The 27060-nt window shown below is 41.8% G+C and overlaps 1 protein-coding gene across 2 annotated transcripts in view; it reads right to left on the bottom strand.

Moving 5' to 3' along the window:
- Positions 1–27060, bottom strand: part of LOC146989066 (contactin-associated protein-like 4) — a 115481-nt gene that overhangs the window by 8982 nt on the left and 79439 nt on the right. For both annotated transcript variants that reach the window (XM_085775002.1, XM_085775004.1), the window contains exons 14-21: positions 25663–25825; positions 22582–22709; positions 21640–21810; positions 17652–17870; positions 11255–11494; positions 8151–8375; positions 5769–5905; positions 3848–3935 (exon numbers count right to left, since the gene is read on the bottom strand). In XM_085775002.1, the coding sequence (XP_085631128.1) occupies positions 3848–3935; positions 5769–5905; positions 8151–8375; positions 11255–11494; positions 17652–17870; positions 21640–21810; positions 22582–22709; positions 25663–25825 (1371 nt within the window). The remainder of the gene's footprint in view (positions 1–3847; positions 3936–5768; positions 5906–8150; positions 8376–11254; positions 11495–17651; positions 17871–21639; positions 21811–22581; positions 22710–25662; positions 25826–27060) is intronic.

Here is a 27060-nt window from a genome sequence, read left to right as displayed (position 1 = left end):
TAAAGGAATATCCGAGAATGTAAATTAATTAAAAACAGATCAAATGCATAAAGGATGTGTGAGAAACCAGAATGAAGAGTGCCTTTCATTCAATAATAGAGGAGAAGACAATATGTGGTAAAATAAATAAATAAAAGTGTGTGACTGAGTTCAAACTTCATTATGAAGGAGTTGGAACTGACACCACTGGCCTTGTTTCCATGCACTGAAGATTACTGTCCACCTCCACCCAGCTGCTGCTGCCCTAAACCTCCACCTCTCTGTGCATCACTGTCTCTCCTCCCTGCACTCCCTCTATCACACTCTCCCTGTCTCTCTGTGCGAGCATCTCAGTCTCTCCATTCTTTTCTGGTCCATTAGTTAGGCTGATAGATGACAGGGCTGCCAGGGAGTGACAGTATATCAACTATCTTGCTGCCTCTGTGATACTGATATGACTGTCTGAGTCCTCTGGCTCAGCAGAGGGAAGGTTGGGTCACATACTAACGAGGGCTGGGTCATCAACAACATCAAGAAGGAAGAAAGTAAAGAGCTAAAGACTAACACAGTGCAAGCCCCAAGTTATATCTGTTTCTTACATGTGCACTATATATATTCTGGCTTGAGCAAAGCATGAAACCTGTTCGATTTCTCATGGTGAAAACTGTGAATAATCCAGTAGCTATAAGGCTAAAACACACAGGGTGCACTTTACAAACAGCTCATCCTCTCAGCCCCAAACTGTAGATTCAATCGTTTTTGCAGATTCAAGGGCCGAGGCCATTCATGTTTATCTGATTTGCTTCTTATTGACACATTTGCTGATCCTTGTTGCCTTTAAGTCAAATCTGACCCACCATGATAAGTTTTTATATCAGAAATATTGTTTTCTTTTTAAGCCTGAATATAACATTGATGGATTCTTACTACACTGAACAGTATTTCCATTTAATTTTTAGGTATTTTATTCAATTTTATAGCTTCTATGAACTTCCTGGGGTCAATATGACCTGACCTCTGTAATTAGCCACACAACTGAAATGGCTTCAAATCAGTAAAAAAAAGAGAGTGTATTTTTATGTAGATGATGTAGATGTCTATTAACCATTAAATTCCAAATGAAAAAAAGTTAAAGTTTACTGTAATCAATTATTTACTTATAATTTTACTTGTTTCATCATCAGTCAAACCGATTGTGTCAATTTGGATCTGGAGAACAAAGTGGGAAAAAGCATCTTCATATCAAGCAGATTCAGGCTGCTGTAAACAGCTGGTTGCTACAGCGACTGGATAAGAGGGTTGAAAACAAAGGGATGCATGTGTGTGTTTAATGACAGAGAGTTTGTGATTGTTCACCACATCTCCAGCCACAGACCTCAACAACAACACTCAACAACAAAACCAGAGGAAGCTCGGTTTTTCCTTCTTTTTTATCCTCTGCTCTGTTTTAATGATGCCCGCCTGTCCAACCTCCACTCGCTAAAAGTTGTACAGCTTTTATTGTGAGTTCAGCTTCAGCTACTCATTGACCAACGTTAGTGAATGCTGACTATGTAAAATCAGTAAAGGTAAAGGTATAAAGACATTTTGCTTCTTCTCTGTCAGCAGGTTTTAAATACTGTCTGCAGCAAAAAAAATGAAATGAGTCGGTCAGATGAAAAGCTGGAGGCAAATCTCCTTCACATCATCGAGGTCGACCACACTTACGGGCCATTCACACATATCGGATTCAAAAAGCTAGGATGGTGATGGCTCCAATCAATGTGGACGAGGCAGCCCTGAACCCTGAGCTCAACAATACTCAACGAGCACACAGCCACAATACGGGGGTAAGTGGGGAAAGGCTTTCAACTTTATCTAAATATCCTCTGACAAAATACGATCGACAGCCAAGACGAGAGGCAAACACAATCACCTTGATTCCAGCAAGAAAGTTTTAAACTACTTCAGTAAAGGAAAACTTAACTTTTTCAAAAGTAAAGTGGAGGAAAAGCTGATCATCGTGGTTTCCGGCTTCCTAATTGTCTTTAGGGAGTTACTGTACCAGGCCGTGCTGACAGACGCGCAGACGGTGCTGGTGTGGCTGGTGGCAGCAGATATGTCAGAAAACAATGGTCCATTCAGGGCAGAGTATGTGAATTACATGCTCCACACAGAACTACAAAGTCATAAGAGGCTTGATGTGGGACAACTGCTATGAATGTGTGTTTGTTACTGGTGTCACTGCACGCTTCCTCATGGTCGCTCGTATTGTCTGAGTTGAGCTGGATTTATATTATCATGTAAGAAGCACATGCACACAGCTGCCATGGCTACAGTATCCAGCTGATGTGCACCTCTTTAAAATGAGATTACAGGACATATCCAAACCATGTGAAGACCAGGAGAGCTGTGGTTAGTCAGTTTGGGATGTTTCCAATGATCACGCCAAGGTGGTTGAAAAATGTTAAACACCTTCTGGCGAGAATGATACAATGTAATGATGACAATCATGTCCAACTGAACAATTTATAAACATAGTTAGAAATGTTACCTCAGAATCAGTTATCTCTAATAATTTTTCTTCATTTTTTTTCATCGAATGTTCAATAAATGCATCATGTTTCCGAAGCCAAAGACATAATCATGTAAATAATCATGATTTTAATATGGATTCAGCATTTACTGTACAAAGATCAAGTATCAACCAGCTATTGAGGAAATGTTTACAAGATCATTTATAAAGTGGAAGTAAATAATTATTTTGATGGATATTTGTGCTGCACTTCCTTATATACAGTGATATAGACGTGTATTAGTGAGTGTGTTAGAACACTGTTAGAATAATTTTGTTTTCAGACACATTCCTCTTTTTATTCCTATTTATACACATCAATCACCTTTGACCATGGTGCAATGATTACATAGTGAGTCCCAGTTACCAATTTTGAGAAGATACAGTATACACTTTATCTATCAAGAATAAATCACATTGTCACAATCATTTCATGAGAAGAGGTAATACATTCCAACTTTATGGGCAACATTGTAGATGTTTTTTAGACAAGCTTATTGATTGAGAGTTGAACAAAGTGTCTTGACGTTAATTAGAATCAATATAGGGAGAAGGAATGCTTTATAAATAATGAGATACGTATTTAATAATGGTTAATAGTGTGTAGTTATTATAAAGTGTGTTACCTAAATTTCAAATGTGTTTAAACTAAGAATATGAAACTTTCTCATAGTCATCACCGCTCCCTGTGAAGCAGCTTGAACTGCACCATCTGACTTCCTGGTTCAGTTCGACCTCACCCTGGGGCGAGCGGCTCATACTCGTTGTTCTGTCGGATCGCAGGATGCTAACTTCAATCTTCGGAGTAATTTGTTCTTTTCAATCCCTCCTCATTACCATACAAAGTGAAGGACCTTTTCTGGAGTTATTACCATTACAGCTGTCTGGAGCGCCGCTCAGCGAGACGCGCATTAAGACCGTGTTGCTCACCGCCTCGATAACACAGATAAAAGTTCACCAGCGTTTACTGAACTTCTGCATTAGTGGAAAAAAAAAACCCAATAGCATTTACACTGAGGCTTTACCCTCCCCTGCAGCTCTGAAACACATCTAATGCCACATAACTGCGCCTTAAGTGGGCGGCTCCATTTTCAGTTGTTCCTGAGGTTGTTCTTTGTTTGGCATCATCACAGTAAAGTGCTCTCTCACATTATCTGAAGATGACAACTTGTTTTTTAAACAGGGCCACAGCTGTCGGCCGGACCACAGTTTTCCCTCTGGTCCACCTCAAGTGATGGACACAAAACAGAAAACGTCTCATAGATGTTATTGAAATGTGTCTAAGTGTGTGTGAGAGAGAGAGACCTCACTTACCGTGCACTCTGCCCAGGATGAGAGACTTGATGTTGTTGAAATCCACATCAGACGTCAGGTTGAAGTCCTCTCTGGCACTCTGGTCAATCTGGAAAACAATGTGAGTCACGTCTGTGGAGGGGGAAAACTCAGCCAGACTGATAACAATGACTAAGAGTTGGGTTTCTTATTGTTCTGTGTTTAAACAAGGTGCTGCCTGGTGAGGAAACTTGAACATTGGCACATTGGCTGCAGAGAATTGAGCAATTAAACATGAAAAAGGCAGCCGGAGGCTCGACCTCAAGTCTGCAATGCATGTTTAATAGGATTCAGCCCTAAAGCTGGAAACCAATCGAGCAGTGAGAGGCTGCGGTTCACGGCAGCTGAGCCGAGAAGTGGAGCTGGTCTGAGGTGGTAAAGCCCTCGGAGGGACAGACGCTCTTTATTAGAAGACAGGGGGTGTGGCGTGTGGCTTGTAAACACTGAGATTTGGGCTTTAGAGAATCGTTCATCAATAAGAGATCTGCAGAGGGTGATGGACCTGAAACTGAAAGAGAGCCACAGAAAACAAAGAGAACGGCTTCGATGTGGATTTCTCCTCAAGGCCGGAGAAGTTGGTGAACCTCAGTCAGACCTCCACTAGAGGTGTGCAAAGACAGAGACAGTATCTCTGTCTGTTTAATCCAAAAATGATCAGTATCAGCTTACTTTTTACTTTTGTTTTTATTGGTTCTGTATGAGGCTGGCCCTAATTTACAAAGGGACATTAGATTAAGGAAGTTATGTTAATTCTGATCATGCAGAGGTCTTTAAAGCATCCAATTGATCTATTATTGCTATAAATATTTATATTTTCTACCCTCTCTCTCTCATTACTTTTATTTTAACTAGAGTTTTAGGATTTACCTCAGTAATTAATATGTACTAGATTAAACAACTTTCAGTGGAGGAAATGAAAACATCCTGCTGGAGCGATAGATTCTGTGAATTTGCTGCCGAGTTTCGATCGAAATGAAGCTGCAGCTTTAGCGAATGAATCCAGTCAGGAGGTTGCTGTGGTGATGACGACTGCAGCTCCCTGCCATGAGACACAGCGTCTGTAGATGCTGCTCTGTCCGAAGAAATCCTGGAGCCTCCATCGAGGAAGTGGATCACACAGCTTCCTGTGTTGTCCACATAATAAGGAGGATACTCCTCAGATCCGGATCCATCTTGTCATTCATGTCTTTCTGAATACATTTTCAGATTCAGGCCCATCTCAAATGTCCACTGGAATGGCTGATGGGAATTTAATTTAATTCAGTGCTAAGATAATGAAGTGATTATTATCAACAACAAAGGAGGTCCATCTCTGATCCACTACATAGGCTGCACAGTTATTTATGCACCCTCTGGTTTTCTCTCATTGTTCACGTTTTGTGGCAGCGTGAGCTCAGGCATCAACACACTCTTCACATCCTGATACAGTTCTGTGGATACAGGGCTCTGAAATCCCGGCCGGTGGCATCACTGTCACATCCTGATCTCATCCACTGAGCTTTGAGAGCTTCATTCATTTTTCTGTTTTCTCAAATGAGCCTTCAGATGTCTCGGCGGTGCAGCCCCGCAGCCTCCACTCAGACACGTCCAAAGACAGTAGCAGCAACTAGGAGTGCAGTGAACTGTAAAACACCACGTTGTAGGTCTAAATTTGGAAACTTTTCATTTCACGGTGCAGATCATTGATCATTATCCGCCCTCAGCATCAGTGTGTGGGGTGTAGTGTCGTCTAGCTTTGTTTAAAGATGTAATGTGAACTTTTGACAGTTTCAAAGTTAGTAAATCGACTAGCAAAGATATTTCCCTGCACTTTGGTTCCCACAGTTTCTGCTCATTTTGATGTGTGTGTGTGTGTGTGTGTGTGTGTGTGACACAGTCAGAGTCATTTGTCATGTGTGTTTACCTGCACAGAGACGGCGTCTGCCACTCTCCTGACAGCCACCGTGTGCAGCCGTCCATCAGCCAGGTTCATCACTCTGCTGCTGCTCAACACCTCCACATCTCTGCCGCTGTGCAGCTTGTACCTCAGCTCCAGCTCGTCTGCACAAACACAACAAAACACATAAACAACACGAGCACAAACTTAAGTGTTCATAAACATCCAGATTGCAATCCTCCAAGTGTTTTAAAGCCTTGTAGACACTCGGAGGGTCACGTTCTATTACTTTACATATTAGATTATAAGAAGATTGGAGCTTGATTCATCCCTGAGGATCAATTTGTCTCAGACATAGCATAATGAACACTATAATGACAACATATTAAACAGATCTAATATCGTCTGTTTCCTTTAATGAATTTTAGAAACTACCTCATGGACTTAGATGACATAAATGCAGTTAATGAGGACCATGCAACAGTAAAAATGCAAAATATCAACTGGAGCTCATTTATAATGATTCAACTCGATACAGACCCCACAGAAGAAAATATATCTTTTTTTTTTTAAGTTAAAATATTGTACTCGGATTACAAGATTTGAGGATTTCCTTGGTATTCATATTGACTTTGTTCTCACAGATCCAAAGAAAGAACATTTCATACAGATATATGATTGTTCCCAGATACAGTACAAGCTGCTGCATTAAGAAGCTACAAACTGGTTATTACTATGAAGGATTAACACTTAATCTTGATGTGTAACACTTTGTGAGATGTTAAATTAATTCCCCAGTCTTTCACAGTGTTAAACCTAATAAAACACCACAGTGGAGATTATTTGAGATGTCTGCAGAGTTTAAAGATGAGCAGAAATGATAGGAAATGGGTCTTTTTTTTAAAAAACAGAACACAAACACATAATATTTGATGCCGTATCTAATTAGGACTCTAAGTACACACTAATAGGGAGAAATTCTACTATCAAAAGAGCACATGCTGATAATAAAAGCCGTGGTGGAGAGGGCATAGGGTGTGATAGTGAAGCTCCTCGGTGCAGCAGCAGAAGACAGAAACATGAGAAAAAAAGCCATTTTTGGGAGCCTCCAAGTGAAATCTCTGCCTGGGATTTAATTACTTCAGCAAGAGTGCAGATGCCTGGTGATGACTTGATCAGCTTATTCAAAACCTGATATCCCTCAGCTCTCCCCCTGTAATTAAAAAAGTTTTGTCTAAGAGCACAATTGACACATTTTTCCCGACGGCTGATCAAACGAGGATCAAAAGAGTTTCCGCCAGATTTTCTTCAAAATCACACAAAAAGAAAGAAAGGAAACAAAAAGAAGAAAGAAATCTCTCACACCTGAACTCAAATCTCACACTTGTTAAAAATAACATGTAATTCAGTTACAGTTACAAGCCACAGACAGTGGATAACAGCAAATCCTATTATACAGAGCAGGAGTGCTGGAATTGCTTTTTTCCTGCCAACTGGAGCTATGTAAAGCTCTACAGTGAAGCGAGAGATGAACATTTGAACACAATAAATAATCACAATGACAAGAACATTGCTGAAAAGGTTGAAAAGCATTATTATCTAAAGGGGAGCTATTATGCTCATTTCCAGCTCTAGATTTTCTATTGTATTGTACAACTCCACTGGAGTGGTTTTGCATGATTCACAATTTAACAACAAAAAAAAAAAAATGTATTCATCCAAAGCTGCCTGTTATGCAGCCCATCAGCTTATGATTGAAACAGGCAACAGTGGCTCCAGGTGCTTTTGTCCCACTTTGTTCTGATTGGCAAAGAACAACTTTTTAAAAATGTGTCTCTCCGTGTTTGAGTCGAACACGAGTATCTGCAGTAACAAAGATTAAAGCCAGATGTCTAGCTTATTGTGACATAACACCATCATGATCTATAACGAATAACAATGATTTTATTTTTTGCACAGAACCATGTGGAAGACTGAAACTGTTTGGAAAAGTGGCGTAGCTTTAAAGATACAGAGGAGTGAGTGTTTAGAGCTGAATAATGCTCAAGCTTTTATCTCACAGGAATTATATTTTAAATAGGATGCCCTCATTATTTTAATATATATATGTATGTATGGCTGAAAATAAGAAAAAGCATAATTGGTTCCCTTTAATGGTGACTGGTCCAAACAGTGTCTTTGATCATGACAACTGGAGAAGAAGTCAGCAGAGGATGACAGAGGAGAGGAGAGGAGAGGAGAGGAGAGGAGGGTGGAATAGGAAGAACTGCTGCTGAAAGAAATTTGAAGAATTTGGTCAAGGAAAACAAAAAAAGAATAAATAAAAAGAAAGAAATTTGAAGAATTTGGTCAAGGAAAACAAAAAAAAGAATAAATAAAAAGATAAAAACCCCTTTTGTATGTTCTCACCGTGGTCATTGATGAGCAGCGCGAGGTATTCCCTGTAGAAAGAGCTGACGTAGAGCAGCAGAGCAGGACTCTGGAGGGTCCTGAAGCTCAGAGAGATGTTCTCTCCTCTCAGCGTCACGTCGGAGTAGATGGACGAAGGCCGGCTGCTGCTGTTCCTGCTCAGCTCGTACGGCTCTTTGAGGATGTAGGCGACGGACACTGTCGACTTAAAACTGGCCGACACCTCTGGAAAGTAAAAAAAAAAAAAAAAAAGAGGCAGGGGTCAGTGGGCCAGCCCACTCAACCTGGATGGTTCAAGACTCGAAAAACAAAGCCAGGTAGTGATTATGAATGTGTATTAGCAGATATTTATAAAGTGAAGACCGAGCAGCAGCCGTTGAAATCATCTCATATTTTCATTTAATACAATCTATTTCTACAGCACTGAGTGACTTTGACATTTGTTGACTTTCAGCGCTGTGAGACAAGCCCTCTCTATGCATTACTTTGTGGACATGGTGCTCGAGAGGAGTCCTTCAAGATAATCCTGCTGCTTGACCTTAACCGGCACAATGGACTCATTGTCATCTCCTCAAAATGAGTGTTGAGGCCGAGCCGTGCAGACGGTCAGGGTCGGTTTAATGTCTGCCGACTGAAAGATTCTCATCAGAAAAGTGTCTGAAGATCTGTACTCTGTCCTCCCCATTAAAGCAGCAGGGCATGATGGGTCATGATGATGGTGTTGTGTGCAGCTTGAACATGAAAAATACAAACTTTCATCAGGACTATAGCATTTCTAGTCCTGATGTCGAAAGTTTTATTCCAGGTGTGTTACAGAGTTCAGACGGCACTAAAAATAACGAAACTTTAAAAATGTGGGTGTGTAGCATCTGACATTAACTCCCTTCTGCAAACGGTGATTGACCAATCATAGCTTAGCAGCCGTAACAAGGCACAGCAGGGCCTGTCAGGCTTTGGATTTCTCTGCATGTGTTTATATCCTCTCCAAAAATAAAACGAGCAAAGATTAACTTAAAAAAAAAAAAAAAAAAAGCTCCATTCACAAATAGTATCATCCACACACAGATTTAGTGTCCCCGCTGTGTTCCCTGGATGTTACTTCTTTAGACTGCTAGACAGCTCTGTGCTGCACTTCAACTGTGTTATTTTACAACTAAATTGCATCAGATCCTGTGTTTTTCCATCTTAAAACAGTGGAACCAAATGAATACAAATTCTACACTTCCATCTTCTTTGTGGATCATCAAATGGTGTGTGTGCGTCCGACCTTCTGGCTTCTAACCTGCTTTGTTTCACCACAAAATAACTCATTATCTTTTAAAAAGACAGCTGAAAACCTTAAAAATTCAGCCAGAGATAGCACTTTCTGCTCAATAAGTTAGCAAGAAAAAACCTGGTGATTATGATGATACAATCTGGTAGAGATGGTTTTATTTCAAATGACAAAAATCAATAGTTGCCGAGTTAGAAAGTCTTGTCTTCTGTTTGAAATACAATGAAAAAAAACCCCCATCAGCCTGTGTTTTCACAATGGTAATAATGTGTGTGCCAGCAAAGGAATAGCAAGTCAGAGCGAGAGAAAGGCTACACAATGATTCAGTGTAAGACTTTTGTAATCATTTGAATGGCTGTCGATACACCAGGTTCACAACAACATACCAAACACAAGAGTTAACGCTGGTTTCCTTTTTCCCACTGGTGACAGCTCTTAGGAAATTAAGTTGGATTCTGAACTTGTAATTTGTCTTTTAGACTGATCATAAGAGATGCCAACATTTGCTCTATAATAAACGTTACATGTAGTACTTAAACACTAAACATGCCATAGATAGACCATAGATCGAAGACCATGCACTTGAATGCAACTCCACATAGTCATATAGTAGCACCCACACCGTCCAGCCTTATACCCACTAATCATATAACAACAGAGTTTGTGCCACAACATTGTGAAAGAACAACAGCCAATGGAGAAACTACAGCTCAGTCATGTGACATCTGGCTGACCAATGGTGGAAACACAATCAATCAATCACTCACTCAGTCAGGGCCATTTGTGCATCAGCACTCCTACTTTCACTCCTTCCAGCATCTCTGAACGGAGCTCAATGAGCTGTCGCTTACTTTAATTCTCGTTAATAACACGAACAGCGTGGGTTGGTGAACCTGATAAAATCTGATTGGCTTACATTTCCAACAAAATTTCATAGAAATTGCCAAACGCTCGTAACAAAGAGACAGCTCTGTGACAGCACCTTCACACAGAGGAGCAGTGGGTGTGACGTGCTGTAGGTATATTATCCCTCAGCGAGGCTGACTAATGCTTCACCACCTGTGACTGGCATCTCACACTAGCAAACACATCTCCTCGTCTTTATTTGGAGAGAAGAGACGGACACACACACACACACCCTGTGGTGACAAAGTACAATGTAATAAAGAGCAGGAGAATAGGCTTCTGTTCAAATAACACAGTCGCAGCACTAATATTACATTGATACCATATGAGAGACATCATGCCACTGTTTAATACCACAGAAATATATGTAGGTGTAATGTAACATACCGTATGTAAAAGAATTCAATAGTGAGTGGCAGAAACACTATGTTCCTCTATAATATGAGACTGTTTAAAACTAATTCTTTAAAGATATTCAGCACTTGTCACCACTACTCTTTTTCATGCTTTACCCCATGAATGATATCTTGAGCGGTTTTATAGCACACACTTCACTCTGCCTTTCTTTAGACACCGACCTATAATGAGCTTCATGCTGAATTAGCCTCCTCTTCTCTCATGCACGGTAAAATTTAAATTGTCGAGGCAGTTGTCAGAGTGAAAAACTAAATGAGCACATCTGAAGTTGGAGGACAGACGTCTCATTATTTTAAAGACCTATCAGACCATGTTTCTCTCAGGTTTTCACATCCAGTGTGTCGCGTGTAGTGAGAAGAGAAGGGAAATTTGAAATAATGTTATGTTTAACTAGCTATTAAAAGGTACCAGGTTTTTTTGTGAATATAGGACATTAGTTTAGTCACTTTTGTTGTAATATTTAAATATGGACTGTAGTAAAACTATATTAGTCTATGTGTCTCTGTACCTTCATGACAGAACGCTCCCGTGTAGGCAGACTGACCACAGTCGCATGAAAAACCGTTGTCTCTCTCCACACAGCGACCCTGGTTCTGGCAGAGGGAGCCGTAGCTGCTGCAGTGGCCCGGGCAGCCGGGTCGGACCCCGGGGGTGATCTTGGCCCTTTCCTCCAGGTCCAGAGTGACGCCGTTCAGCTGCAGAGAGCGGATGCAGCCGAGGAAGCCTTTCTGTCTGGACGCGGTGCCTCCTGTCGACAGAAAACGAAAACACGGTGTCACATTCAATGATGTCAGATTCAACTTCACCCACCTACCTTTGTGCTTTGTGTATTCTGTTAGCATATTTTATGCAACTAGCATAAAAAAACATTCACTAATATGCATGGGTGTTGCATGGCTGTGAATTTTATTCTGCACATTCATCTATTCAACCTGGTTGTTTGTGCATTTCCTAAATATCTCTCTCTATATACTGTATATATACGCACTGTAGTCTCTGGCCCCTTTCCACCTGTGCTCTTCCACATGGCGCCTTGGCTCTCCACCGCTCTGTGCTTTGCCTGCCTGATTGTGTTTTTGACCTTGCCTGTGAGACTTGGATTTCGCCTCAGCCTAACTCTTTGTACTTTGTTTGTATCCTTGTGTATTTGTGGGTTTTCTTTCTTTTTCTTTTTCCCCTAAGTTATTCCTTTGCTCCTACAGCACCTGCCTCCTGAGTTTTGCTCTTGGGTCCTTTTTCTGAGACCCGTGACAGATGTGACCTTTTACAGTTTTTTTTTCCCCCTCAGAGAACTGACTGAATAATAGTGGTAAAGGGGGGAGAAATCAGCAAAATTGGAAATAAATGACATTTGGTTTTATCAAACCAAATCAAAAATACTCTATGTACCAAGCCTCTAGTTCTAATGTAAACAACATAAGGGACAGACATGCAGCAACTTTCAGGGCTGGAAAATTATGCCAACACTAAAGGGACTACGAGGAGTTTTGGAAAGCAAAGTGTTTTCACACTATTTCCCATGAGCCTCTGCGCGCACAGTGACATTCTTGGACCGGTGCAAGACGGACAAAAGGAAAACAGTTGCCAAGAATGTTTTCATTAATCAAGAGTGAAAGTCGGAGGTTCGAAGACGATCGGATACCGTCGTAGTTCCGACCATAAATAGCGATCTGGCGGCGTTATTCCAATGACCCGCCAGGCAGCGTCCACAAAACCGAAACTAGGAAATGCTGGGCGAGTCGACCACTAAATAATAATATCAAAATAACTATAAAGACAAAACTATATATTTATCGAAAATGGACCCGTTAACAAAACTATAGATTCTCAAACGGCTGCTTGAGTCTTGCAGCAAAATTCCCATAGACCACCATGTTAAAATGTCAACATAACAGCAGAATAAACATGTTTACAGCCTGGTGCTTTGGTTGTCTATGTGACAAATTTCTTCCTGTACAGTGGTATAAACTCAGCTGTTAACATTTATTATGCTTTAAGTGCATGTGTGTGGCAACTTTAGCCGACACGTAGGTGAGAGTTTGTTTCTCACACTGCACTGTCAACATGGCAACAGCGAAGCAGCCCACTCTGAGCTTCAGGGACCTGTAGGTGACGTCGTGGAGGCTACATCCATGTTTATGTAAAGAGCCGATGCACTGAAGTCATAGTGTGACTTTTCTCTTCAACCCACATCATTAAACTACCTTTCCCTGCTGGATACGTTCCTATTCAGTCTCTGTATGACTGTGGATCTATAGGCTGAACTGTTTCTGTCTAGTCTGCAGTAAATTGTGATTGACAGTCTAATGTTGCCACTGCAGCTCATCGAGGCCACGTCTGCTCTGCAGGGGACTGATGCACTGACTCTGCCTACATGGACGTGCTGGCTCTATGATTGGCTAACAGCGAGGCCGATTAGCCATCTGGTGTCTGATGTTCACACAGCTATCGCTTCCTCCTTTCACCTGACATTTAACTCTCTAATATAACAACCTCTCACTGCTCACAGAGTTTAGACTTGACTAAATTACATTTCTCCCCAAGTTCCACACTGGTGACATCTTATTTTATATCCACGCATGACAGTTGTTATTGTTCTTGCAGATTGGAATTGGCAGGGTATTACTCTCACAGCCTGAGTCTGGAAATGCTTCAAATGTTTTTGCTGGAGCATCCGAAAACCACCAAACCTCTGTGAGACTAAGGTCTGCAACTAGAGTTATATAACAAACACAGCACAGATTTACACATTCACAGAAGTGGCTGAAAGTTTGAAAAACCTGCACTGCAAACGCCATGTCTGATGATGATATAACCGGCAAAAGCTTGCATTTGAAATGTCTATAAAATACTAGCAATGACCACAAAAAGGGTCAAAACTTTATAGTGCACTTAGCTAAAAGACCAAAGACTGCCCAGGGGAAGAAACTCTGAGAAATAAAGGACAGCAGCTGCCAGAGGAAGAAACTGCTGTGACAGTGAAGAGTAAACAGATTTACATTCTCACTTCATAGTGTGTGTGAACAAAGAAGGCATAGTAAAAAAAAACAATGATAAATATTCTTGCATTAATATATAACACATATCTGATAATCTATTTTCTGATGTGACATAAATAAGTAAGAGAACAGAAACACTCTTATCTGTTCGTGTCAGCCGACACAGACACTGTAAAAACATGATGAGTTATTAATATGAGTATTATTTTCAGCACGGCTTGTAAAGACGCGTGTCACAGCGTGTGTGCAAAATTAATTTCCCTTTCTATGGTAATAAATTAAGTTGAACCAAAATAACTTTGTAATATAAATTCACCCAAGGCAATATTACGCTTTATTAACAATTTTCTGGAGCAGTCTGGAGCTCCTCATTCTCCAAAACAAGCGTGTTTGGAGACACCCAAATGCATAATGCTCTGCAGTAAATCAAGTCTTTGTCAAACACAAACACCCTCTCCCACAGCAGTGTATTTGGAAAATTCCATCACATTTCCATTCAAACACATAAATCCCTGCGCATCAGCAGTAAACACCGCCCAGGACGGTCCTGCCCATGCAAGGAGAGCGACTCGTGGTCACTTCTCTCTCGCTGTTCATGGAGGATTACTGGCTTAACACAGCCGCATCCAATCAATGTCCACCTCCATCGCTTTGCATCTCTCCGATCTCATCATTATTTATTGGTTCAAAAATGTTTGTTTGCAAATGAATGACTGTCCATAATATTTGCAGAAAGATAAAGCCTCATAATACAGGATGGATTTTCATCATTTCCTCAAACAGTTTGGCTGATAAGAGCGAGTGGCTGCAAAAGTCTGTGGACGACATAAAGTTAAGAGTCTAGACTGATGAAGTTGAGAGGAATAAGAAAGTAGTGATGTGCAGTGCCACTGATTTCCTTTCTGGTATATCGCCGATATCGATATGGTACTTTGTACAAAAAGGAAATAAAAAGACATCACTGATAATAAAGAAATACATTTTGTCGTATTCAAAACTTGCAGCCTTGATTGTTTTATATCTATTTAAAGGGATAATTCAACACTTTGGCAAACTGGCCCATTGCCACAATCCCTATAGTCATAGCAGTAGGTTCATTACATTTAATTGTTGGTGCAAGCTATTTTTAGAACAGCAGAGCAGAGCGGCGAGCTACTCAGAGCTACGCTACGGAGGCTCATGGGATTTCTTGGTTTCCCTCATCAAACTCATTAAATACACAACCCAACAACTAACGCTCTTGTGGACAAGTTGTGACCTGCACCTTCACCACACTATGAGATAATAACGGAGCGTTACGAGACAGAGTTGTTTTTGAGGTAAATTCATGCAAAACCGCTGATGCACGTTCCTGTCGGGGGCAGTTTTTCGGCAAGCAGTCTCTGCATTTGCCTCAACACACAAACTGAAGCCTGAATCGCTCTCCCATAGTCGGTGACAGTGATCGACATCACCAGTACCCTCAGTCTCTCTGTCTGTACCTGGATGATACCTGTCAGTCTGTGTGGCCCTGTCTGAACCTCTCTCCTCTTCTCCAGACTGCTGCACAACCTCATCATACTGTGTCCTGTGATTACATCTCCGGTGTTTGACAAGACCTGTGGTGTTGTCACATCAGGTCACAGACAGTCCTCCCACACACATCACAAAATGTGTCATCGAACAAGTTCAACACACGACTTTGTTTGTGCTCGGCAGTAGTTTATAGAGCTACAGTACGACAGATGGACAAAGAAGTTGTTCCTACTATTTGGACTAGACCACAGTGACAGCCTTGCTAGTTTCTACTTGATAAAACACACATTTATCCCAATTGATTGAGTGAAAGCATCAATGTTTTAATCCTACAACAGAAACATTTAAAATCTGCAGTATCCATATTTCAGGATCAGCCCACACACACCTAATATAAGGATGGTTTTAAATCCTGAAAAGTGTATAAAAAAGGCCAGAGTTCCTTAAAATAAGCACCAAACTCTGCTCTTTTAGTATCTAATAGTTTAAAAGCTTGAATCTGACATTTGCACTGTATCTCTAAAGGTTAAACCTGCCATGGTGCAAGTTCAAAAAGTGCAGATTAACCAGAAAAAGTTCTTTTTAAAGTGATACAGCAGGTGATGAATCAGTTTTATTCTTATCATCAATACGTCCAGTGAAAAAACAAAAAAAAAAACAAAGACACAAAAAGCCAGTCAATTATCCTATTCCTCTGTGTCACACAGCTCCATTGCTCTGGGTGACGGAGCACCACCACCATCACGAACAAGGCCAGTGTAGTTTATTTTGAGTGAACCCCACACGCACGAGCCTTCTTGTCCTAAATACTCAACAGTGCATCACATGTGTGTTGGGCGGGAAGTGAAAATAGTCTCTAAAATCCACAGAGGTGAGCTGGTTTGGGAAACTGGTGAAAATAAAACTAGATTTTGACCTGTTTCTTTTTTTTAATGTGCATCTTCATTGGGAACCAGTGGACTTGATGGGATAGAGATGTCAGAGCACTTACACAATGCTGTTCTGGGTCTTTTTGTTGACAATATAAATCATATATTCTATTTTTTTTTTTACTTTGACGGTGTGGTAATTAATGTGTCATCAGATGAAATGTGTGCGTGTCCCTCCACAGCTGAACATTTGTCTGGTTAAAGGTGATTTCAGAGCCTATTTTTGTGCAAATGAGATCAAAGCAGAAGCAGCACAATTCAACATGGCTCTGATAAAAATCTTTACAAGCTGCACACACAGGCACAAATACACAAACGCTACATAATCCACTGTATTAAGGCACCATAATACATTGGTATTTATGAAAGGCAATTATTGTTCAGTGCTCAGAAAGCATTGACTCAGCATCTCCTTTATTTTCTATTTTTTTTCTCCAAAGTCTCCACCCAGCCAATAGCAGCAGCACTTCTTAACACTACTCACCACAGTCTAAGTACCTCGGGGCAGCTGGGTTATAAAAGACCCTGAAGATGATGTTTGTTGTTTTTTTTATTAGACATATGCAGCTGTCTGAGACTGCAGCAGCAGCTCCCTGTCTGAGACTTGAGAGGAACATCAGCAGCAAAAAAAAAACTTTTATCTAACAAGAGCGACTGCATGGCAAAATAGACAAAAATTACAGCACCAAAAAAAGTCTGCAGCTTAAGTTTAATTTCCGTGAGTGGCTGCCTCCTTCAGGAGACAAAAAGACTGTAATCTCCTGGCTCCCTTTGCTCGTAAATATATCTTTTTCCTCAGCAGGTCTTTGTTCGTTTGTGCCCGTGGACACGACTGCACGCTTGTTTGTAAGTGTGTGTCTAGAATCGGAGATGCAGGCGGATAAGCCACGGAGGCAATTATCAGTTGTAGTCAGCTGCTAATGAGGTTAATGTTCAAACAGCACATCTCTCTCAACAGTGTGCCTAATCCCACTCCTCCAAACCAACCCCGACACCTTCACCCAACACTAATAAGATCTTTAAAGGTGTACAGAAATGGCCGTTTGTCGCGCCGAGTTGTCACAAGCTGCAACACGAGTTTACCCGAGTGAGGAAAACAAATTTGATTGGTCGTTATCGAGCGGGCGGGATATTCAAAGCTTGGGGCGAGACTGAGCTCGGTGTGTGTGTGTGTGTGTCTCAGACGTTTGAATGACGGATGACGGATCCAATATCATTGGCTGGTGAATCGTGCGCAGGCTGACGTATAATCCGTGCGCCTGCATTATCCAATGCGAAAAAAAAATACCACACTTTCATCCTGAAAATAGAATTTTGCACAAAGTTTGGCCTACATTGTCTGAAAGATGAGTTATCACATTAATTTTATGACCCAGAGTGGGCTCAAATTCAATTTTCTTTTCTGTACACCTTTAAAATGCTCCTGATATAACATTTTCAAGTTAGGACTTCATCTTCTCACCTATGAATAACTGGCTGTTGAGCTGCAGGTGTATGTGTCCATCGGCAGGAGCCTCCCGAGTGGCGGCTGGGAAGTCGTCGACGCGAAGTGACGCCTCCTTCACGTTGCGCTCGGCCCTCACACTGTGCCACCGGTCGTCATTCAGGGGCACGCTTGTCACCACCCGCACCTCCAGAGGCCCGTTCCCCACGTCGAAGGAGAAGACGACCTCAGAGGAGGCTGAGGGAGGAGGAGAGAGGTCAGATGATTGAGGAAGAATCAGATAAAATAAAGTGAGGAGACACAAAGAGGAGCTTCCACACGGTCTGTGTGAGTTTGGACGACTGGCTGACTGTCACACTGACAGAGTGAGTTTGACTTGTTCTTGTTGATTTTCCAACAGGCTGATTAACAAAGCTTCCCTGACACTTGGAGATAATTGCGTCCTCTGATGAGTGAGACATTGTAAATCCCTCGTGTCACTTCCAAAGGAGACACAGCTCCATCTTTACGTGGAGACAGACTTTAAACAAACCATCACGACTGTGCGTGTGTAATGATGTTGACTTGACACCGTGTTGCTGTACGCTCCTGCAGCTACATCCTTTTTGCAGATGTTCCACGTGAAATGTGTGAAATCCATCCAGCCTGGGAGGAACAGTCTCAGTCAGCAATAAAGTATGAAGAATCTGTCCTTAATTCAACACAGTTAACTTTGAGGGGAGAATGAGGTGTGTGTGTGTGTGTGTGGGCGATGAGATTCTCTCTCTTTGTAATTGTTAAATTCAACCAAAACAGCTTCAAGATTAAAGTGTTTCGTTAAGAAAATCTCATTTTTATTGTAAAACTGCTGCAGCCTGATGAAAACATGGCTCTTTTATTCATAGAAAAAAGTATTTTTCCTGGGTTTGGCAGCGGCCTGCAGCAGGCGTGGTCCTCCATCATCATATGTTGGCACAAACGTGAACCGACTCCCTCCCACCCGTCCATCTGTTGGCAGGATGGACAGACAGCTGGACACAAATCTGAGAGGATTGAGAGACCAGGCCAGAGCAGAAGGCACTGCAGTTATTGACTATGTGTGTGTGTGTTTGTGTGTGTGTGTGTGTGTCTATAGACGCTACCTTATTCAGTCCAGCTCTGTATTGTCGCCTCACAAGCAACTTTTACAGAGTTGCAGTTGCTCTTCAGTTTTCACATTTTCACATTTTTGTTCTTCCTATGTGGTAGATTCACTTTCCATGAAATTACCTCATGACTCTGTTCAGTGACTTTTCCACTAGTGTTTTTGACATTTGTCCCGTATATAGCGACTATACAGTGTAATGTCTTTCAACAATCATTGGATGGTCTACTATGAAATCAGATGACATTCAACATCAATTAACTTATTATAGCTGTAAATATGTATTTTGTTTTGTCACCAAATGCCTGATAAACTAATGATATTCTCATCGGACTCAGCTGCACCGTGTGTTTCGTGCTAATTTACAGTGTTAGCTTGCGATCACATTAAACTGATACTGAACATCATTATACCATTAGCATAATTAGCATGCTCAGTGTAAGCAAAGCTAATATAAATGCAGACTCTAATGCAGCTGCACTTCCTCCGGCTTGTATCGCACAAACACGCAATATTCAGCTCACTGCAGCTGTTAAAGCAGGTGGCGGTGGAGATAGTGGTCGTTTGTAAAGAGCTTCAGCCGCTGATGCATTTACAAGGTCAGAGGTCAGAGCACATCTTCTCATCAGCACAGCTTTGTCATCTTCTCATACTGAACTGAGGGAAGACATACAGAAAAAACTAACTGATTAATCAAAATGAGTTAAAATTGACTTTGTTGTCCTCTGCTGGAGATGGATCTAGTAAAGGAATAAAGTTTGATGCTGAACTGACAACATTTGGGAAAAACTAAGATCGATTTTTAAGACATGAGAGTTTACTGTGTCGTCCGAGGGACACAGCTCAAGTTGAAACTCCTGTTCTAATACGTTTGCTGTAATGTGATGTTAACACGGTGGTGAAAGTGTAGCATATTGTTGTTGTCATTAATCTTCTCAGCTCTGTCAGGTTAAAAGCTTAACCTATACTAGAGAGGTGAGCTGAAGGCCACACAGAGCCTGTTCATCCATCACGGCACTTCCAGCATCCCTTCGCTCGGCTCCACACTGCCTGGTGACATCTGTGCACGAACTAAACCTCATCCCTCACAGACGACAACGACGGCGGAGGGAGAAAGAAGCTGCACTGCCGTGGGTCTGCAGAGCCCTTTGATAGAAGAACCCAGAGGCAGGACTTCATTTAGAAGCTGCTGTCTGGTCTGACTGCGGGCGTGTTACTGTAACAGCAGCAATGTTATACAACGGAGTCACCTCAGCACCGGCTGTCATTATAACAGGAAGTAATAGACAAGAGAGGCACTCCACCGCTACAGCGCCGGGGTTTCCCCTGAGGAGCAAGGCCACTGTTTGTCCTGCTGTCTGAACATGTATGTGTGTGTGAATGTGTGTGTGTGTGCGCGCGTAGCAAATAAAGAGAGAGAAAGACATTACACCTGAGTTACCCAAGTGTTGCCACTAATGTCACATCTTTTCCTCAGACTTGATGCAACAGATTTCTTCTACTTGCACCAAGCAAACCAACCTATAAAAAGGCATCACTTCCTGTGCAGCGGGGGCTAAAGTGCTCCCCAACACGTCCTCCTCCCAATTAAACCACTGAATACATCATTTTTAATTGCCTCGCAGAGAGCGACAGAGGAATCTCCTGACCTAATGCCACAGCCAACAGGGTGCTGTTACCACTTCTGACAACAGCTCTGATCTAATGGGCCACTGTTAGGGTTTGGTTAGTTTCAGCACATTAGCAGTTTGGTTAGGATGAGTGGTCAGGGAGTCACTAACAAGCTTCTGATGAACCAGAACATTAGAGACCCTCTGCAGCCACAATTTGTATCTTATATGTTTTTTTCTTTAAATTTCATTTTCCAACTAGAAAATTGTTTCAAATTGTTTAAGTTTAACTCTTAAAGGAATAATTAAACATTTTGGCAAATTGGCCCATTGCCATAATTCCTATAGTCACAGCAGTTGGTTCGTTACCTTTAATTGTCGGTGCAAGCTATTTTTAGAACAGCGGAGCAGAGCCGTGAGCTGCTCAGAGGCTAATGGGATTTCTTGGTTTCCCTCATCAAACTCATCAAATACACAATCCAACAACTCCAAAACGCTCTTGCAGACAAGTTGTGACCTGCACATTCACCACACTATGAGATAATAAAGGAACGTTACAAGACAGAGTTGTTTTCGAGGTAAATGCAGAGACTGCTTGCCGAAAAACTGCCCCTGAAGGGAACGTGCATCAGCGGTTTTGCATGAATTTACCTAGAAAACAACTCTGTCTTGTAACGTTCTGTTATTATCTCATAGTGTGGTGAATGTGCAGGTCACAACTTGTCCACCAGAGCGTTTTGGAGTTGTTGGATTGTGTATTTGATGAGTTTGATGAGGGAAACCAAGAAATTCCCTTAGCCTCCATAGTATAGCCCTGAGCAGCTCACGGCTCTGCTCCGCCGTTCTAAAAATAGCTTGCACCGACAATTAAAGGTAACAAACCTACTGCTATGACTATAGGGATTATGGCAATGGGCCAATTTGCCAAAATGTTGAATTATCCCTTTAAATTCAAGATGTCTCTTACTAAACTGAAAGTCGTGTGCTCAGGAGGTTTGAAGGATACATTTTTATGTTGAGCACAAAATCATGCTTCTACTGAACCATCCAACTTCTCCAGGTGGATGTGAAATAAACTGCACACAATATTCTGCACGATGGTGATGGTCAAACATTACATATTGATAAGTGAAGGGAAACTTTAACTTATATCGACGCGGCGGCCGGTGATGCTGTTCTTCTTGACAAACTCTCACCTCCAGGTATTTAGAACAAATCAAGGAAAAAGTTTTACTTGGTAATGAGGAAAAGTTTCACTTGCTCTTTCACTCACAGCTCAGTTCGATGCGGATGAAGTCCTTGATACCCAGATTTTCCAGGAACACCCCGGAGGAGGACGTGGTTTTAAAGAGAAAGGAGATGTCTGCGTTCAGCTCTCCGTGGAAGGTGGGGAAGTGAAGGTAAGACGTCTCCTTGTCAAAGAAAGCGGCGTTCCAGAAGTTCTCTGCAAGACAGAAAAAGATACTTCATGTTTTCCCACTTCTTGTTCTTTGATGTAAAGGAATGTCTTCTCTCTTTTTTTTTTGTCCAAAAGTGGATATATCACTTTGGAGCAAAGCTTATTTAAATGAAACTCATTATAATGGCTCTATAATGAAGATTGTGTCGTAAACAAATGGACCAACTGTTCAGCTAATTAGCTAAGAACAAAGACATAACTCTGGCTGCACTATCTCATTTATGTTGATTTATCTTGCAAGTCATTTATTTATATATTTTTAATTAGTCGTTAAACCGACGATGGGAATTAAAATGCGGTAAAACATATCACTTAGATTAGTTTATCATCAGAAGTTGTTATTAAAGAGCAGAAGTGGAGTCATAGGCCTGCTTTAGCTACTGGTTTGCTAATTAACCAGTATATTTGGCTGCAGCCTATTTTCTAATTAACCGGTCACCCCCCCGGCTATTTCTGCCTGATTTTTCACACCTCCATTTAAATGCTTAATAACTTCTCATGTGCAGATTGTAGACCCATTCCCCATGGCCAATGACATAAATAGAAGACTATTACGTAAATGTGTATGGATAAATGAGTCATTATTTATTTAAAATAGTTAGGATTATTTAGGAGCTAAATATTGTTAACATCATCATAACAAAATGAATTAAAACTCTTAAAACTCCTGGTTCACATTATTCCTACTGTATAATATCAAAATAACCAGAGACCACTTTTTTTTTGTTTATGGGAAATGGGAACTGAGAGACTTACTGTCTCCATGACAACGGAGGGGTCCCACCCTGTAGGCAGCCTCCGACCCCGGCCGCTGGACGTCACCCAGCACCAAAGACCTGACCGGGAGGAACTCCTTATGGAGGAGTAGGCCCGAGTCATTTGTCCTGTAGGAGGAGAAGGAGGAGGAGGAAGAAGAAAAAAGTAGTAGAAAAGAAAAGTACGATTGAGATGGAGAAAATGAGGAGAAAGGAGGAAGAGGGGAAAGAAGAAAAGGAAGGATATAAGGAGGAAGGAGGAGGGGATGAAGGGGAGAAGGGAGAGCAGGAGGAGGAGAGTGCGAGAAAGGAGGAGTAGTAGGAGTAAGGAACAGGTTGAGAAGAGAGGGAGTTGGAAAAGATGATGAGGTGTAGATGAGGAAGAAGAGAAGGAGCAGGGAGAGGAGATAAAATATGACAGAAAGAGGGTTTGGGGAGTAGAGTGAAAGAAGAGGGAGAAAGAGGAGGAGGAGATCAGGAGAAAATAAATGAGTTGGAAGAGACAGAGGAGATGAGGAAGAAAACAAGGAGTGAAAGGATAAGAGAAAGAAGAAGAAGGAGATGAAGGATGAGAAAGTAGAGAAACAAAAGTAGAGAAGGGTTAAAAAAAATATGAAGCCCAATGTGAAGGGAGGTGAAGTGAAGAAAAAGGGGTAAAAGGAGGCAAAAGGGAACAATTGTAAAAGAAGATGAAGATTGGAAGATGGAGGTGAGGAGGAGGAGAAGGACGCAAAGAGGAGGAGGAGGTAAAGAGAAGAAGGAGGTAAAGAGGAGGAGGAGGTAAAGAGGAGAAGGAGGCAAAGAGGAGAAGGAGGTAAAGAGGAGAAGGAGGTGAAGAGGACAAGGAGGAGGCAAAGAGGAGGAGGTAAAGAGAAGGAGGTGAAGAGAAAGAGAAGGAGGTGAGGAGGAGGACATCAGAGTGAGTGAGGTGAATGTTCAGCCATCAAACTCAAACCACTGAGGACACGTTCACACGGAAACAAGACTTTGAGTCTGGACGACGACGTTCTGGAAACATTTTGTGCAGAAACGGAGGACAAATGAATCATCTGCGCACACACCACACACACAAACACACACACACACATCTCCGCTGTGTCTCAGATTCCTGCAGTGTCGCTTTGTCACTGCAAATTTTTTTGTCAAAAAATAAAATCTAGGACTGTAGGCACCACACAGAGAGAGAGAGCGCCGGTGAATCTGATGTGATACTGACGGCAAGAGAGAGAAAGTCTAAAGTAAAAATAGAGCCGGAGCCGCACAGATTTAGGGAGCAAGATAATAGAAATAAAGACCTTTGGCTATGCAGACAGTGGCGGGATTGGTAACAATATGAGAAAATGGGTCTTGCTGCAGAATTGGTCACAGGATTGGGGAAGGTGACCTAAATACAGAATTGCTTACAGCATGGATAAAAGGATTTAAATACAGGATGGGATAAAACATGAAGAGGGATGTTTAAATATCTTGGGATTTGTCCCGGACGTCTCATCACGGATCCTTTCAGTCCAGTGAGGCGGGACGTGATGGAAAGCGCTGAATCATATTAATGACTAGTGATTAGAGCAGGAGCAAAGACTTCAGTGAAGAGTATCAGAAATTTAGAAAGTTATTGTTTTACCTATCATTATTAAAAACAACAAAAAACTATGTTTTTAAAGCTAGTCCAAACAATTAGTTTCTTTATTGACAATAAAGTAGAGTTTAGATGGCAGTTTCAATTATTTCAATAAAAGGCAAGTTTGTATTAGAAGAAAACAGCTGGTGCACAGTGATTCTGTGAGAGCCTGCTCATGTTTATTAGGTGCAACGACAGGAATTCGCCGCCTGCGCTGCGTTGTGCGAGCGTGGCGGCTGATGTTGCTGAACTGCTGCAGAGAAGCAGCGTGTGTGTTCACACCAGCTGCGACTTTGCTGCGATACCTCGAACTCCCCACACAGAGTTTTTACTCCAGTGTTGGATTTTCTCATGTCATTATAAATTATTTTTTCATTTGTCATTATTAAATTATTTCTTTCTTGACAGAAAATGTCACTAAAATGTCACCGTCTCTACACGCAGCCATTAAAATGGTAAAAAACGAAATATTTTTTCATGTCTCTGTCATATTCAGATTCAGCCTCGACATAGACGACAGCAGTGGAAGCTGTCAGTTTTGTGTAATGTTGCTGCAGCCATGATGTGAGTGACATCAACAGGCCTTTTCTCTGGCAGAAGCACAAAACACACAAGTGCAGAGACTGAGACTGAGACTGATGAGAACATCATTTGTTTTTGCAACAAATAGTTTTGCATAAACCATTTAGCACTGACAGAGTGAAAGTGATTACAAGTGAGGACAAAAACTAGGACGACAACAAACAGCAACAAGTTGCATGAAGTCTAGTAACTATCTCTCTTCCTGAATGACTGCATGAGGTCAAAGTGAAGGTGACCTTGCGGGTATAAAATTTCATCTCTTAATCCTTTAATCAGTTTAGATATTTGAGTTAAATCTTGGAAAAATTAGTGCACAAATTTAATGTATGACATATGTCCAAAAATTTGTTTTGTGAGGTCACAGTGAGCCTGACCTTTGACCTCTGAAATTTTAATGAGTTTGAGTGAATGTTTTGCACCAAATTTAGGTAAACGGATCGATGGCCATTATCAGTCTGGTTCGTCCTCTGAGAATTGAAACCCTACAGTATGAACCCCTGTAACAAATGTGGATTTGTTTTCTCAATATAAAGCAGTGGTGTCAAACATACGGCCCAGGGGCCAAAACGGGCCTACCAGAGGGTCCAATCTGGCCCACAGGATGAATTTGCCAAGTGTATGAATTACATAAAAGACAGAAGAGGCATAATATTGTTGAAATTGCACGAATTTTCAGGGTGCTCATAACATAATCATAATGTACCTCTTTGCTCTCAAACAAAGGGAAACGTTTAGGGTTCTCATGTAGCCCGGGAAATGAGTTTGACACCCCTGAATAAAGCATCACTGCAACTCAATAATAATGATAATCAATCAATAATGGGAAATACAGTAATAAAATAAAATAGGTGGGTGTGTTAAGGTGTGTGTACAGTTCAGTACCACAGGTCGTAGTCAGCATCACAGTTGCAGTAGTGGTTTGAATCCAGGCAGCTGTCCTGCAGACCACAGGCACACTGATGGCTGTCTGGCTGAGCTCCGCCCCAGTACGTCTGGACCTGACCTGGATCCAGACCTCCCACCCACCAGCTGAACGGAGCTCCCTCTGAAACACACACACACACACACACACAAATACACACTTTAAAGTCCCACTCCCGCGACCCTTTTCGGTCATTTTAAAACCAGCTCATTAGCAATGCGCCTCTGGAGGGTGGGCGGAGACTGCGCTGTTCTGCACCTGTTCTGCACCCGCCCAGCCACCTCCTCGCACCTCCTCGCACCCCCCGCTCGCTGACAGCTGGACATTGTACAATTACAGATTCAGCGCGTTTAGCGTAAAACTCCACACTGGGATTCGATCCCAGACTGGAACATAGACATTGTTCACGGTGCAAGCTACTCTACCAGGTGAGCTATACCTGTTATACCTTGACAGCTACGCTGAGCTGTTAAGCCTTTCACCTCTGAGCCAGATGCGGAGCGGGGCGGGAGGTTGTAGCACTAGTGCCCTCCCCTGGAGCTGTGACATGTCAACTCCAGTCTCCCTGAAACGGCCAGTTTGTGTCTGCCATTGGTTCACAGCAATTTGAAGGCAGAAAAACTCAGAAATGCAATTTTGCACTTCCTTTTCTGCTGATATGTGCTCTAACACAAGAAAAATGCCACAGGAACATGTGAAAAGCACGAAAAACACGATTTTCATGGGAGTGGGTTTTAAATTTCCTTTTTGCTTTGGGGACCAGTTACCCTGCAAAACAGAGATGGATTCCACATGAATTTTACAACAGAGGTAAGACAATGAATCCCACTAGGATACATTAACACATCTGAATGAGAAACGTCTCAGACCGAGAACTGTCACTCACTCACTGTGTTTTCATCCCAACACGTTTCTTTTTTCTTTTTTTTTGGATGTATTTAAAGTCCGCACTTGATTTGCATATAAAAATAGGACAGAGAGATCCAATTCTCTTTCCCTTACCCTTCTATGTTTAGGATTTCAACACAAGCCAACTCTGCTCTGTCACTTCCCTGTCCTGGATTCAGCCCTGCTGCTGCCCTGCTCTGACCGGCTGCCACTGCTGCTTCTCTGATAAAAATTGGACAGATAATGGGCAGCTGCTCTCTCAAGACTCTCCTCTCTCACAAGCATCCTGATAAGTTGGCTGTGTCGGTGCACGGGTCAAAACAGGATGGGATGCAGTTTGAAACTCAGGCGTCCTAGTTTCGGATAAGGATAAGCAGGAAAGGTTGGAAAAAAATAAACGAGAAACCAAGTGGTGCAAGTGAAGGTTTGGATCTAAGGAGGAGGAAAATGCAAAGCAGAAAATGTAATTG

This window comes from Trachurus japonicus, chromosome 4, assembly GCF_045865225.1.
Source record: "Trachurus japonicus isolate A0001 chromosome 4, Traja_1.0".
NCBI classification, from domain to species: Eukaryota; Metazoa; Chordata; class Actinopteri; order Carangiformes; family Carangidae; genus Trachurus; species Trachurus japonicus.
Note: the sequence above shows the minus strand (reverse complement) of the source record. Positions and strands in the feature narration are given on the sequence as shown.